The sequence below is a fragment of the Salmo salar genome, chromosome ssa17, assembly GCF_905237065.1.
Source record: "Salmo salar chromosome ssa17, Ssal_v3.1, whole genome shotgun sequence".
In the NCBI taxonomy this organism is placed as follows: Eukaryota; Metazoa; Chordata; class Actinopteri; order Salmoniformes; family Salmonidae; genus Salmo; species Salmo salar.
This window is the reverse complement of record NC_059458.1, coordinates 14226723-14240817: the sequence shown is the minus strand read 5'-3', so window position 1 is coordinate 14240817 and position 14095 is coordinate 14226723. Positions and strand designations below refer to the sequence as shown.

General features: G+C 44.4%; 1 protein-coding gene across 2 annotated transcripts in view; it reads left to right on the top strand.

Annotated features, from left to right (window-relative positions):
- The window catches only part of LOC106575157 (protein TANC1), a 54502-nt gene that overhangs the window by 24517 nt on the left and 15890 nt on the right, over positions 1-14095 (top strand). For both annotated transcript variants that reach the window (XM_014151392.2, XM_014151391.2), the window contains exons 8-11: positions 7250-7363; positions 9707-9988; positions 11146-11288; positions 13393-13624. In XM_014151392.2, the coding sequence (XP_014006867.2) occupies positions 7250-7363; positions 9707-9988; positions 11146-11288; positions 13393-13624 (771 nt within the window). The remainder of the gene's footprint in view (positions 1-7249; positions 7364-9706; positions 9989-11145; positions 11289-13392; positions 13625-14095) is intronic.

Here is a 14095-nt window from a genome sequence, read left to right as displayed (position 1 = left end):
CCTATGCTTCCTGGCTGATGTTTTGGTCACTTTTGAATGCTGGCGGTGCTTTCACTCTAGTGGTAGCATGAGACGGAGTCTACAACCCACACAAGTGGCTCAGGTAGTGCAGCTCATCCAGGATGGCACATCACTGCGAGCTGTGGCAAGAAGGTTTGCTGTGTCTGTCAGCGTAGTGTCCAGAGCATGGAGGCGCTACCAGGAGACAGGCCAGTACATCAGGAGACGTGGAGGAGGCCGTAGGAGGGCAACAACCCAGCAGCAGGACCGCTACCTCCGCCTTTGTGCAAGGAGGAGCAGGAGAAGCACTGCCAGAGCCCTGCAAAATGACATCCAGCAGGCCACAAATGTGCATGTGTCTGCTCAAACGGTCAGAAACAGACTCCATGAGGGTGGTATGAGGGCCCGACGTCCACAGGTGGGGGTTGTGCTTACAGCCCAACACCGTGCAGGACGTTTGGCATTTGCCAGAGAACACCAAGATTGGCAAATTCGCCACTGGCGCCCTGTGCTCTTCACAGATGAAAGCAGGTTCACACTGAGCACGTGACAGACGTGACAGAGTCTGGAGACGCCGTGGAGAACGTTCTGCTGCCTGTAACATCCTCCAGCATGACCGGTTTGGCGGTGGGTCAGTCATGGTGTGGGGTGGCATTTCTTTGGGGGCCGCACAGCCCTCCATGTGCTCGCCAGAGGTAGCCTGACTGCCATTAGGTACCGAGATGAGATCCTCAGATCCCTTGTGAGACCATATGCTGGTGCGGTTGGCCTGGGTTCCTCCTAATGCAAGACAATGCTAGACCTCATGTGGCTGGAGTGTGTCAGCAGTTCCTGCAAGAGGAAGGCATTGATGCTATGGACTGGCCCGCCTGTTCCCCAGACCTGAATCCAATTGAGCACATCTGGGACATCATGTCTCGCTCCATCCACCAACGCCACGTTGCACCACAGACTGTCCAGGAGTTGGCGGATGCTTTAGTCCAGCTCTGGGAGGAGATCCCTCAGGAGACCATCCGCCACCTCATCAGGAGCATGCCCAGGCGTTGTAGGGAGGTCATACAGGCATGTGGAGGCCACACACACTACTGAGCCTCATTTTGACTTGTTTTAAGGACATTACATCAAAGTTGGATCAGCCTGTAGTGTGGTTTTCCACTTTAATTTTGAGTGTGACTCCAAATCCAGACCTCCATGGGTTGATAAATTGGATTTCCATTGATTATTTTTGTGTGATTTTGTTGTCAGCACATTCAACTATGTAAAGAAAAAATTATATAATAAGATTATTTCTTTCATTCAGATCTAGGATGTGTTGTTTAAGTGTTCCCTTTATTTTTTTGAGCAGTATATTTTCTGTAGATTATGTTTGGTTGCGTTTCTATATTGACGGTTTAAGGAAAACTAGGTGCATTTGTCGCCGTTCTCCATCAATCAATCAATCACATTTTATTTATAAAGCCCTTTTTACATCAGCCGATGTCACAAAGTGCTATTTGCTCAGTTTTTTGGATAATTAAAACCCGATCTTTCCTAAATAAGTTTCTGTCTGTTTTGCATCTACATTATTCAGTGGTTCAGTAGTACATCATTGATGTGTAATGCTAGCTTTTCTATTTCTGATGTCAGTAGTTTCTCCGTTGACCCAAACCATTTTAGTTTTGGGGATGAAAACTGAATTGAGTGGCCTTTAAAGACAAATTTAAAGGCATCCCATACGATAAGTGGGTCCGCTGAATCTGTATTGTGCCTGAAGAAATCTGTTATATAGTTCCTTTGTTTTTGTTAAGAATGTACTGTCTTCCAATAAACCCTGGTTCAATTTCCAATATCCCCATCATCCTGGAAAGTCTCTCATAGTTATCTGGAGGGACATAAGTTGATGGTCTGATCGCATTCCATCCTCAATCAATACTTTGTTTACTTTTGGCTCCATAGAAAATAAAAATAATCAATCCGGCTTGATTAAGCCTCCAAGTATTTTTTACAAGGTCCACATTTTTTATTAGCCTCCATATATCAGTCAATTCCAACGTGTCCATAATATTCGTGATCACTTTGAGCGTCAGAGGGCTTTACGGTGTGGATGTACATAAAACTGTATTGTTGTCCCCTATCATTAAAATATAGTTATTTGTATCTTGGAGACTATAGAGATTATTATACATTTTCTCAAAGAAGTTTGGATCGTCATTATTTGGTCCATATATATTTATGAGCCACATCTGTTTATCATCAAGTAGTACATTTAAAGCAATCCATCTTCCTTGAGGATCCATTTTAACGCATTGCACCTCGGGATCTACATTGTTTTTCAGTAGGATTAGAACACCTTTTGAATTGCTTAGCCCATGACAGAAAAAGATTTGACCATCCTACACGTTTTTCCCAGGCCACGTCGTCAGAAGATATTGAACGAGTTTCCTGTAAACAATAAATATGGTAATCCTTCACTTTTAGCCAGTTCTACCCTACTCTGTCTTTCTAAGGTCTTCGAAAGCCAAGTTAACAAACAGATTACCGACCATTTCCAATCCCACCGTACCTTCTCCGCTATGCAATCTGGTTTCAGAGCTGGTCATGGGTGCACCTCAGCCACGCTCAAGGTCCTAAACGTCATCATAACCACCATCGATAAGAGACATTACTCTGCAGCCGTATTCATCGACCTGGCCAAGGCTTTCGACTCTGTCAATCACCACATTCTTATTGGCAGACTCGGCAGCCTTGGTTTCTCAAATGATTGCCTCGCCTGGTTTACCAACTACTTTTCTGATAGAGTTCAGTGTGTCAAATCAGAGGGCCTGTTGTCTGGACCTCTAGCAGTCTCTATGTTCAATTCTAGGGCCGACTCTCTTCTCTGTATACATCAATGATGTCGTTCTTGCTGCTGGTGATTCTCTGATCCACCTCTACGCAGACGACACCATTCTGTATACTTCTGGCCCCTCTTTAGACACTGTGTTAACTAACCTCCAGATGAGCTTCAATGCCATACAACTCTCCTTCAGTGGCCTCCAACTGCTCTTAAATGCAAGTAAAACTAAATGCATGCTATTCAATCGATCACTGCCCGCACCTGCTCGCCCGTCCAGCATCACTACTCTGGACGGCTCTGACTTAGAATACATGGACAACTACAAATACCTGGGTGTCTGGTTAGACTGTAAACTCTCCTTCCAGACTCACATTAAGCATCTCCAATCCAAAATTAAATCTAGAATCGGCTTCCTACATCGCAACAAAGCATCCTTCACTCATGCTGCCAAACATACCCTCGTAAAACTGACCATCCTACCGATCCTCGACTTCGGTGATGTCATCTATGAAATAGCCTTCAACACTCTACTCAACAAACTGAATGCAGTCTATCACAGTGCCATCCGTTTTGTCACCAAAGCCCCATACACTACCCACCATTGCGACCTGTATGCTCTCGTTGGCTGGCCCTCGCTTCATACTCGTCGCCAAACCTACTGGCTACAGGTTATCTACAAGTCTCTGCTAGGTAAAGCCCCACCTTATCTCAGCTCACTGGTCACCATAGCAGCACCCACTCGTAGCACGCGCTCCAGCAGGTATATTTCTCTGGTCACCCCCAAAGCCAATTCCTCCTTTGGTCGTCTTTCCTTCCAGTTCTCTGCTGCCAATGACTGGAACGAACTGCAAAAATCTCTGAAGCTGGAGACTCATATCTCCCTCACTAGCTTTAAGCACCAGCTGTCAGAGCAGCTCACAGATCACTGCACCTGTACATAACCCATCTGTAAACAGCCCATCTATCTACCTACCTCATCACCATACTGTATTTATTTATTTAGCTCCTTTGCACCCCAGTATCTCTACTTACACATTCATCTTCTGCACATCTACCATTCCAGTGTTTAATTGTTATATTGTAATTACTTCGCCACCATGGCCTATTTATTGCCTTAATTTACCTGATTTGCACTCACTGTATATAGACTTTTTGTTTTCTTTTGTTCTACTATATGTTTTGTTTATTCCATGTGTAACTCTGTGTTGTTGTATGTGTCGAATTGCTATGCTTTATCTTGGCCAGATCGCAGTTGCAAATGAGAACTTGTTCTCAACTAGCCTACCTGGTTAAATAAAGGTGACATAAATAAATACATGTGAAAACTGCTCTTCTTTTCCTAGTATCAGCCAAACCATTAGAATTATAGCTAGCTGCAATTCAATTAATAAATTACCATGATAGGTTACATGTTGAGACACCACTATCCTTACCACTTTTTAAAGGAGCGACCAAGGCGCAGCGTGAGTTGAGTTCCACATGCTTTATTATATATTGAAACTACCAAAACAATAAACAAACATAAAACAAACGTGAAAGCCGTAGTGCTAAACACACTAACACAAACAATATCCCACAACCCAGGCGGGAACAATGGAGAACTTAAGTATGATCCCCAATTAGAGACAACGGACATCAGCTGCCTCTAATTGGGAACCATACCAAGAGCACCAACATAGAAATGAAAAGACTAGAACACCCCCTAGTCACACCCTGACCTACAACACCATAGAGAACCAAGGGCTCTCTATGGTCAGGGCATGACACTTATCCATGCTTACCAGTACCACCAGAATCAATACCTGTCGATTATCCACATTTGTACCATGACAGACGGTACATACATACTGTAGCTCCAAGTTCCCTCCCGAAAAAATCTTCCCCCATCCCAGGTAGGGATGTAATCCCTGTACACATGGATCCTAGGACCCATAAGAAGTTGGAACCCATCTCTTGAAAAGAGCACGAAGTGCCACAACCAGCTTAGCAGCACTAAGCAGTTCTAACCCTGCCTCAGTTGTACTGTATAACTTTTGTGTTTGTATTTATTTTTTCTGAATACCTTCATTTCTTTCACGTTAGATGGACAGTATGCATAGTAATGTAGGCACTTCCTCCAAAAGGATAGCTACCTCTGACAAAGCAACCGGCAGTAGAACATGTACATTTAGAGGAAGCAGATATTATTTGATGTTATAGCTTGAGATTCCATCCCATCCTTATTATCAACACCCTATACCCTCGATTGTGGGATGCATACACCCCCCCCCCCTTCCACTCGTACATTCACCTACAAAACACACTCTCTCACAGACACACACACACAAACACATCTCTACACCTCTCCCCTTCCACGCGTACATTCACCTACAAAACACACTCTCTCACAGACACACACACAAACACATCTCTACACCTCTCACCTTCCACACGTACATTCACCTACAAAACACACTCTCTCACACACAAACACATCTCTACACCTCTCCCCTTCCACACGTACATTCACCTACAAAACACACTCTCTCACACACAAACACATCTCTACACCTCTCCCCTTCCACACGTACATTCACCTACAAAACACACTCTCTCACACACAAACACATCTCTACACCTCTCCCCTTCCACTCGTACATTCACCTACAAAACACACTCTCTCACACACAAACACATCTCTACACCTCTCCCCTTCCACTCGTACATTCACCTACAAAACACACTCTCTCACAGACACACACACACACACACACATCTCTACACCTCTCCCCTTCCACTCGTACATTCACCTACAAAACACACTCTCTCACAGACACACACACACATCTCTACACCTCTCCCCTTCCACTCGTACATTCACCTACAAAACACACTCTCTCACAGACACACACACAAACACATCTCTACACCTCTCCCCTTCCACTCGTACATTCACCTACAAAACACACTCTCTCACACACAAACACATCTCTACACCTCTCCCCTTCCACTCGTACATTCACCTACAAAACACACTCTCTCACACACAGACACACACAGAAACACATCTCTACACCTCTCCCCTTCCACTCGTACATTCACCTACAAAACACACACACACCACACACACAACTTCAAGCTCATGCACACGAGTCTCCGACGGACCCTCAACACAGTTTTGTGTCAAGTCCTGGCTGATGGAGCCCGGAAACCCCCCTCAACACACGCACGCTGTTCCCCAGAGGAGACCCTTCTTCCCACGGCACTTCTATGCAGTCAGACCGCTAAGATTGATGCTGTGCGGCCAGGACAACAGTATTACTCCCTGAATGCGGCTTTGAAAATGTCCTTGTATTTTATGCTCACCCATATGGGGCTTAGTTGGAACCTCTCGCATTTAACGATTCGGTCGGGCCAAATCGCAGTGACCTAGTAATCGGTAGAGTACATACACCTGGCAGCACCTCCACGGCAGTATAAAAATCTGTCTATATTTGCTGGGCAGCTTTGTGTATGTGTAGGCCTAGTGAGGAAATCAACATGGCAACCGAGGAAGCATAACAATGCACGTACAAAGAGCGCAGCATCTGTGCGGGAGGGCTACTGATGATGAGGGAAGATGAGGAGGACCGGAGGAGAGCTTTGATAGCTTTCTAATTCTAGAATTGATTTTAATGAGAGAGAAAAATGTGTTGCCCATAATTAAGCTATTTTTCAGAGTTATTGACCTCGCAATAAGCCAGATTTGAGTAAATTACATAACTTACATTACGTTGAAGCGGCAATGTAATACTTTCAACATGGGTGCTGAAAATAGGCTGATTTGAGAAAACCTCATTCATTTAAACAGTCTTCATTTAAAATGAGGGCTTTGTGTTGAAACCAATTTCTTCCTATTTAAGAAATAGGAGGTTGGCCAACCTGTTTGACAGACCAAATTATAGGCCAATTCCTTCAGTCATCATTCTCTCCTTAAATATCTCTGTGTCAGTGAAGGGCTTGGGGTGTTAAGTTAAAACTAGGGCATGAATTGGGGGGGTAGGTTATACCTTTGGTGCCATTGTTGTGATGAACTTGTGAGTTAGTTGAAGAGAACCTTTATAGCTGATTGGCTGACGGTGGGACAAGCCTTGCGTCTGCTCTTCGTATTGCTCACATTTGGCGATAATGGCCGATATGAGGCCCAATATATTAAACATGTTTGAAAATAATCGGGATGCCGTAAGTGCCCGTACAACAATATTTTGAAATGGGGACAGAGCTCCATAGTTATACTTTTTGGCGATGAAGGGTTTTATTCATTTTATTCCCAAATGTTTAAGATTTTCTACCTTGAAGGCAAAGACGAATGAAGCAACTCTGTAAAAAGCTATTTCCTGCTTTCCCTCATTCTTTATTTTTCTACTTCTCTACTTCTCTTCTCTTTCATTCTGTCTCTCATGTCTTCCCCTGCAGCCACTAGTTCCACGAAGCTGGAGGATCTGAGCTACCTGGATGATCAACGGAGTGCTCCCCAGCGAAGCTCCATCAAACAGCCCTGGAACAGCACAGGGGGAAGGGATGCCAAAGGTATGGTACTGTTTGTGTTTCTGTGTGTGTGTGCGGTGGGTTGATGGTGTTTGTGTGTGTGTATATACGTGCATGCAGGTGTTTATGCAGGCATGTGTGCGTGCGCAGGGCCGGCACTAGGCTTTTGGGGGCCCTAGGCAATATTTGGTTGGTCCCCCTCTTTCCCACCTCACGGGCAAAACCTTTTAGTGGCCCCCCTCTTGACTGAGGAGAGAAAATGTTTTAAGTACATTTTCTGCAATTCTACATATTTTACCATGGGGTGGAGGGAAATGTGTGCAATTTTAAAATTAATATAATTCAATTCTACTTGTTTTGCAATGGGGCAGAGAGAAAAAAGTACAGTTTTACAGCTAATTTCCCAAAATTCTACACATTTTGCCATGACTTATGCCGTGTTAATATGATGCACTGCATGAAAAAAGTATGTGGACACCTGCTTGTCCAACATCTCATTCCAAAATCATGTGCATTAATATGGAGTTGGTCCTCCCTTTGCTGTTATAACAGCCTCCACTCTTCTGGGAAGGCTTTCCACTAGATGTTGGAACATTGCTCCAGGGACTTGCTTCCATTCCTGCCATGAGCATTAGTGAGGTCGGGCACTGATGTTGGGGGATTAGGCCTGGCTTGCAGTCAACGTTCCAATTCAAAGGTGTTCGATGAGGTTGAGGTCAGGGCTCTGTACAGGCCAGGCAACTTCTTCCACACCAATCTCGACAAACCATTTCTGTATAGACCTATAGAAAAACAGGAAAGGGCCTTCGCCAAACTGCACAGAATCGTCTAGAATGTCATTGTATGCTGTAGCGTTGAGATTTTTGCGTTCAATGGAACTAAGGGGCCTAGCCCGAACCATGAAAAACAGCCCCAGACCATTATTCCTCCTCCACCAAACTTTACAGTTGGCACTATGCATTCGGGCAGGTAGTGTTCTCCTGACATCTGTTAAACCCAGATTCGTCCATCAGATTGCCAGATGGTGAAGCATGAAGCATCACTGCAGAGAACGTGTTTCCACTGCTCAAGTGTCCAATAGCAGCGAGCTTTACACCACTCCAGCCGACACTTGATCTTAGGCTTGTGTGCGACTTCTCGGCCATGGAAACCCATTTCATGAAGCTCCCGAGGAACAGTTATTGTGCTGACGTTGCTTCCAGAGGTAGTTTGGAACTTGGTAGTGAGTGTTGCAATCGAGGACAGACGATTTTACGCGATACGTGCTTCAGCAGTCGACGGTCCCGTTCTGTGAGTCGTTGTTGCTCCTAGACGTTTCCACTTCACAATAACAGCAATTTCAGTTGACCGGGGCAGCTCTAGCAGGGCAGAAATTTGATGAACTGACTAGTCGTCAGTATGGCCATTCTACTGCCAATGTTTGTCTATGGAGATTGCATGGCAGTGTGCTCGATTTCATACATCTGTCAGCAGCGGTTGTGGCTGAATTAACGCGAATCCACTAATTTGATGGGGTGTCCACATACTTTTGTATAGTACAAAATCAATGGGGGACCATGGAGGTCAGGGACCCTGGGCACATGCCCTTCGTACCCAGTCGGTAATTCAGCCATGATTACTACAAGTTTAGATAGCTGGGTAGACTTCCTTACTAATCTAAAAATGTTTTGCTGACATGGGCTAACAAGAGGAAAACTTCTGATGCACAACCACATTTCAAAATTGCATCTTGTGTATAGTACTATTCTAACGCTTGTTACGAAACCAATTAACTAGCCTGTTAGCACTCGCTAAGTCTAGGGGTCCTATGTCTAGTTGCATGGTCTGTAACCTGAATGAATGAATGTGTACCTTAGGTCCATGGCCAGCTCTGCGTTGACTCCTTTGGGTCGACGAGCCGAAGTGGATTATTATGTTCAGATGGTGACAGGAACAAATATATACAAAAAGGAAAACTACAAACAGGCATGCCTAAACTAAAGATTCAAACCCAAACGAAAGGCCTCATGGCCATCAAACCAGACAGCAGCCTCACGGCTCTCCAAACTGGCACTCTGACTGACGATCATCTTAATTGGCAGTAATTTATGTGCTTATCAAGGCTAAACTCACTATCTATACCCGGTTACTGCCACCTGGGGGATGAAGTGTGGAGGTGGATCCTGGATTGTGTGTTTGTCTATGTCCTAACGTTAAACTTCACCCCATATCATAACACGCTCAACAGTAAGCTGACACCCCGACTGAGATCCTGCCTTCATGCATGCAATTATTGTGTTACAACACCATACACAACTATATTATTGTTGTATACCCCAATACTCTTTCAAATGAACAGGAAGTCATGTTTGTAACCCCTGTGTTCTCTCTTTTCTCTTCGTCCAGCGCGCTTCGCTCCCTTCAAATCAGGCGACATCATGCTGAAGCCGTTGTTGTTCGAGGTTCCCACCGTCGCCATGGATGCACCGTTCCAAGGCCGTGATTGGCTGTTCCATCGGCTAGAGGAGGTCCTAAAGAAGAGTGACACCTGCGAGGGCCGTGGGGCCGTTATCGTGGGCGATGTGGGCTTCGGCAAGACGGCCATTGTCTCGCGGCTGGTGGCTCTCAGCTGTCATGGAGGTCACATGCAACAGGTCCCCACCCAGAGCCCCTGCACCTCCCCCAAAAGTAAGAGACAAACTTCCCTTCTCTGGAGGTACTTTGTTTGAAATGATAAACAGAATGAACCTCTTGAGATGCAACAGCTCTTTTATGAGGAAGCTGCCAGTTCCCTGTGCCCCAGAAGGGAAGGACGAATGGATGGTTACTCATTCAGCGAAGGGTGATTTTAAACATTCACATTTTTCATTCTAAGTTTAACAATTTTCTAACTAGGCAAGCCAACCGGTCTACCTTGAGATCAGTCATACGTTTACAGAGCCATCACTCTCAAGTAGCCGGGTCCATCAGATATTTTGGTCCTAGCGGATGAGCCACACAAAGTCACAGGACTAAAACCTTTCAAAGCTCTGTCCCTGAAAGCTATGACTGATTGCGTGGTGATTGATGTTACACAAACGCACGCGTTGCTACGTCAGTAGCTAGGTACAGTACCACACTTTTCTCCCACCATCAATGGCCGTGAATGCACACCGCATATCATTTTCTCAGCCCCCATCCAGCAAATGGATACAGTACACCATACCCCACGTCAGTAATGACATCAAGTAATGACATCATTTAGGTTAAGAGTAGGAATCTGCTTTGATGTGCCTACTCAGGGAAATGCATTATAGACAGTGATCTAATTATAGTACATGATGATAAATGCCTGACAGAGACTGAAGTGATTTGCCATTGTGACTCAGGGCCTTATTTAATTAACATTGTTTACTGGAGATATGTTTTGGGTCCATTATAGAAACCAGCCCACAATGATGCCTTTAACATGCTCTCTCGTATTCACAGCACAAGAAAACATTTAAAAAAAATCTAGCCATGAGTGCTGGTTTTCCAAAAGATATTTCATTGAATGATTATTATTCTCCTCCAACTTCTCGTGAAAAAGTAGTGACAGTCCACGTGTGTGCCTTTGTAACAGTATAGCTTCCGTCCCTCTCCTCGCCCCTACCTGGGCTTGAACCAGGGACCCTCTGCACACATCGACAACCGTCACCCTCGAAGCACCATCACCCATCGCTCCACAAAAGCCGCAACCCTTGCAGAGCAAGAGAAACAACTATCTCAGAGCGAGTGGCGTCACCGATTGGAACGCTATTAGCCTGCATCCCGCTAACTAGCTAGCCGTTTCACACCGGTTACACCTCGCTGTGTCCCTCTTGCAGTTGGGGATAGGGGGACAGACGGAGCCTCCAAACAGCCGCCCCTGCCCAGCACCCCCACCACAGACCCCCAGCCCAGTGAAACAACCTGCCCCGGGACACCAGAGGCACACCGAGACGAGGCTGTGAAACGCCTGGCTAGCAAGGTACGATACGCTACACACACATGCACACACTTCATGCGCGCACCTTTGAACGCACACACACACACACCTGAATGGCACACACAGGCACACACACACACACAGAAACACAGACACCTCTGGTGGAGAAGAATCTTGGGACTATAAGGTCCATTTGGGTCAAAAAATGTGTTATTCACATAGAGTTGCTCTTCAGGTGGTCCTTTACATGTCAGATATGTCCGTTTTGTTGTTGTTGTTATTTTACGATGACGAACAAATGATAATAATCTGAAAACACCTTTTAACTTGGTGCTATCAGGATCTATCTTCAATCCAATCACACAATGCTGGATTGTCAATCAACAAAAATAATTGCGTGTAAGGTGATATACTTATTGAGTAATTTTCATTGAAATTTTAGTCATTTAATGGACGTGAAAGAGGAAGATGTCACAAAACAGTTCTGAGAGTAACTTCAAAAATACTCATTATCTCAAAACTATGCATTTTTCTGATAGAATCTTATAGTCCCAAGTCCTTGATTATTCATATCATAGGTTCTGGTCCTCTTTGTAAATTATATTTAAAAAATATAGAATAAGAATGGCAATAACGTAAGCTCTTTATGGTAAAAACGAATAAATACATGCAATAAATTTAAGGTCCTTAGGCGTGGCATTGGTATGTTTGTCTTGTTCTACAGTATTAAACTTACCGAATTTTATTGATAACTAGCAAGTAGTTTACGGACTTTGGGTGTCAGAGACCCAAAAAATATGTCCGTTTACTCATCCAGAGGATATAGTCTATTTGTCATTTTAATTAATATATTTCATGATGTGATTGGAAAGAAGGAAGGGTATTTTCTTTATTTCATCATTAAATGTCTGTACTTTTCTATTGAAATGTAAATAATTGTAACATTCTGTGCCAGATAGAACATAAGGTTCTATATACGATTGCACGCCCCCCAAAAAAATGATTTTTGAAGGTCTTAGTATTTTGATACTCTGCACTTTAGGAACTTTCAAGGTCAGGACCTTAATGGGTTATGAAAGAAGAATTCACTTCAAAACAGTTCTGAGATTGTCACGTCCTGACCATAGAGTGCTCTTATTTTCTATGGTAGAGTAGGTCAGGGCGTGACTGTTTTTTTTAATCTAGTTTAATTTTTCTACTTTGTGTTCTAGTTTCTTTTTTCTATGTTGGGTTTTTTGTATGTTTCCCAAATAGAGGCAGCTGGTCATCGTTGTCTCTAATTGGGGATCATATTTAAGTAGTTGTTTTTCCCACCTGTGTTTGTGGGAGATTATTTTGAGTTAGTGCATGTTGCACATCTTTTGGCACGGTTTGGTTGTAGTTTGTTTGTTTTGCAAAGTTTCACATTAAAATAAAAGATGTGGAACGATACCCACGCTGTGCTTTGGTCTCCTTCCTACGACAATCGTGACAGAGATCTGGGATGTGAAAACATTCATGCTCAGTATCTCAGAACGATGCTTTGCACAGATAGTCTAGTTTCTTGAATCACTGCCAATAGACCACCTCCTAATTCCTCTATAATTGGTCTCAGAGATGAAGAGTCTTGCAGCTTCACCTAGTAATACTAAGAGGGAGGGTTTAGTTTGACAAATTGGGTTCCAAGGCAACTGGAGAAGGTTTCTGACTGTGTTTGCCATCCATCTGTTTGCCCCTTTTGATGAGTTCCTGAATTAAAGATGACCCCTGGGTGTATGGATACTTCTCCATCCTCAACAAAATTAACAAGATGGTTCTGTTAACTGTATGTTCATGTAATTACTGATGTGGTGAATAATGAATAAGACCATCGAGTCCCAAAGACTCGTGTGTTTACTCTTGACATCCATGCCCTGTTTTTCCCCTGTTCCATTAAGTGGATCCGTCATGGCTGCTTGATTAGCCAATCTGTTAATTAGCAACTCATCGCAGACACTTTAGCCTCATGGAGAAAATCAAATGCTGATTTGTGAGATGGAGATATTCAAAGTTGGTTGAGGACTCACTTCTCTGGAAAGTTCAAGACACTCATGGCAGTCAAAACATTGAAAAAGCATTATTGAAGTGCTCAATTAGGGAGCCTCTCTTTCTCTCACGCTCTTTCCAGGTGGTGTCCTACCACTTCTGCCAGGCTGACAACACCTACACCTGCCTGGTCCCAGAGTTTGTGCACAGTGTCGCCGCCCTGCTGTCCAGAGCGCCACAGCTCAGCGGCTACAGGGAGCTGCTGCTAAAGGAACCTCATATACAGAGCATGCTCAGTCTGCGCTCCTGTGTCCAGGACCCCATCGCTGCCTTCCGCAGGGGAGTCCTGGAGCCCCTCGTCAACCTGCGCAAGGGTAGTTACTAACTTACTCCTGCAGTCTCCATGTTCTCACCCATGCTTCAAACCCCCCCCCCCCCCCATCCCCTTCATCCACTTTTGTAAGTGTAACACCTGCAGCTGCTACTCACCAGCTACACCTCACCTCCAACCCTTCCTCCTACAGTTTGCTAGATTGTCATGCGCCCCCTGAAACAGTTGATTAGGACTCTCTGGTGGGCCGCTAGATCGTTTAGGGATAATAAGGTCACTGGTTAAATACGCTACAGACCGTGACACAATTCTAACTTCAAAAACAACATCACTTCAAACAACAACCTTTGTCACTGTAGGAGTATCCATATCAATCAATATCCCTCAGGCTGCATTTACACAGGCAGCCCAATTTTGATCTTTTGCTCAATTTTGGGCAAAATAGCTCATCTGATTGGTCAAAAGACGAATTAGTAAAAAAAATGCAGCCGTAGATCAGTATTTTAGCAGTGAT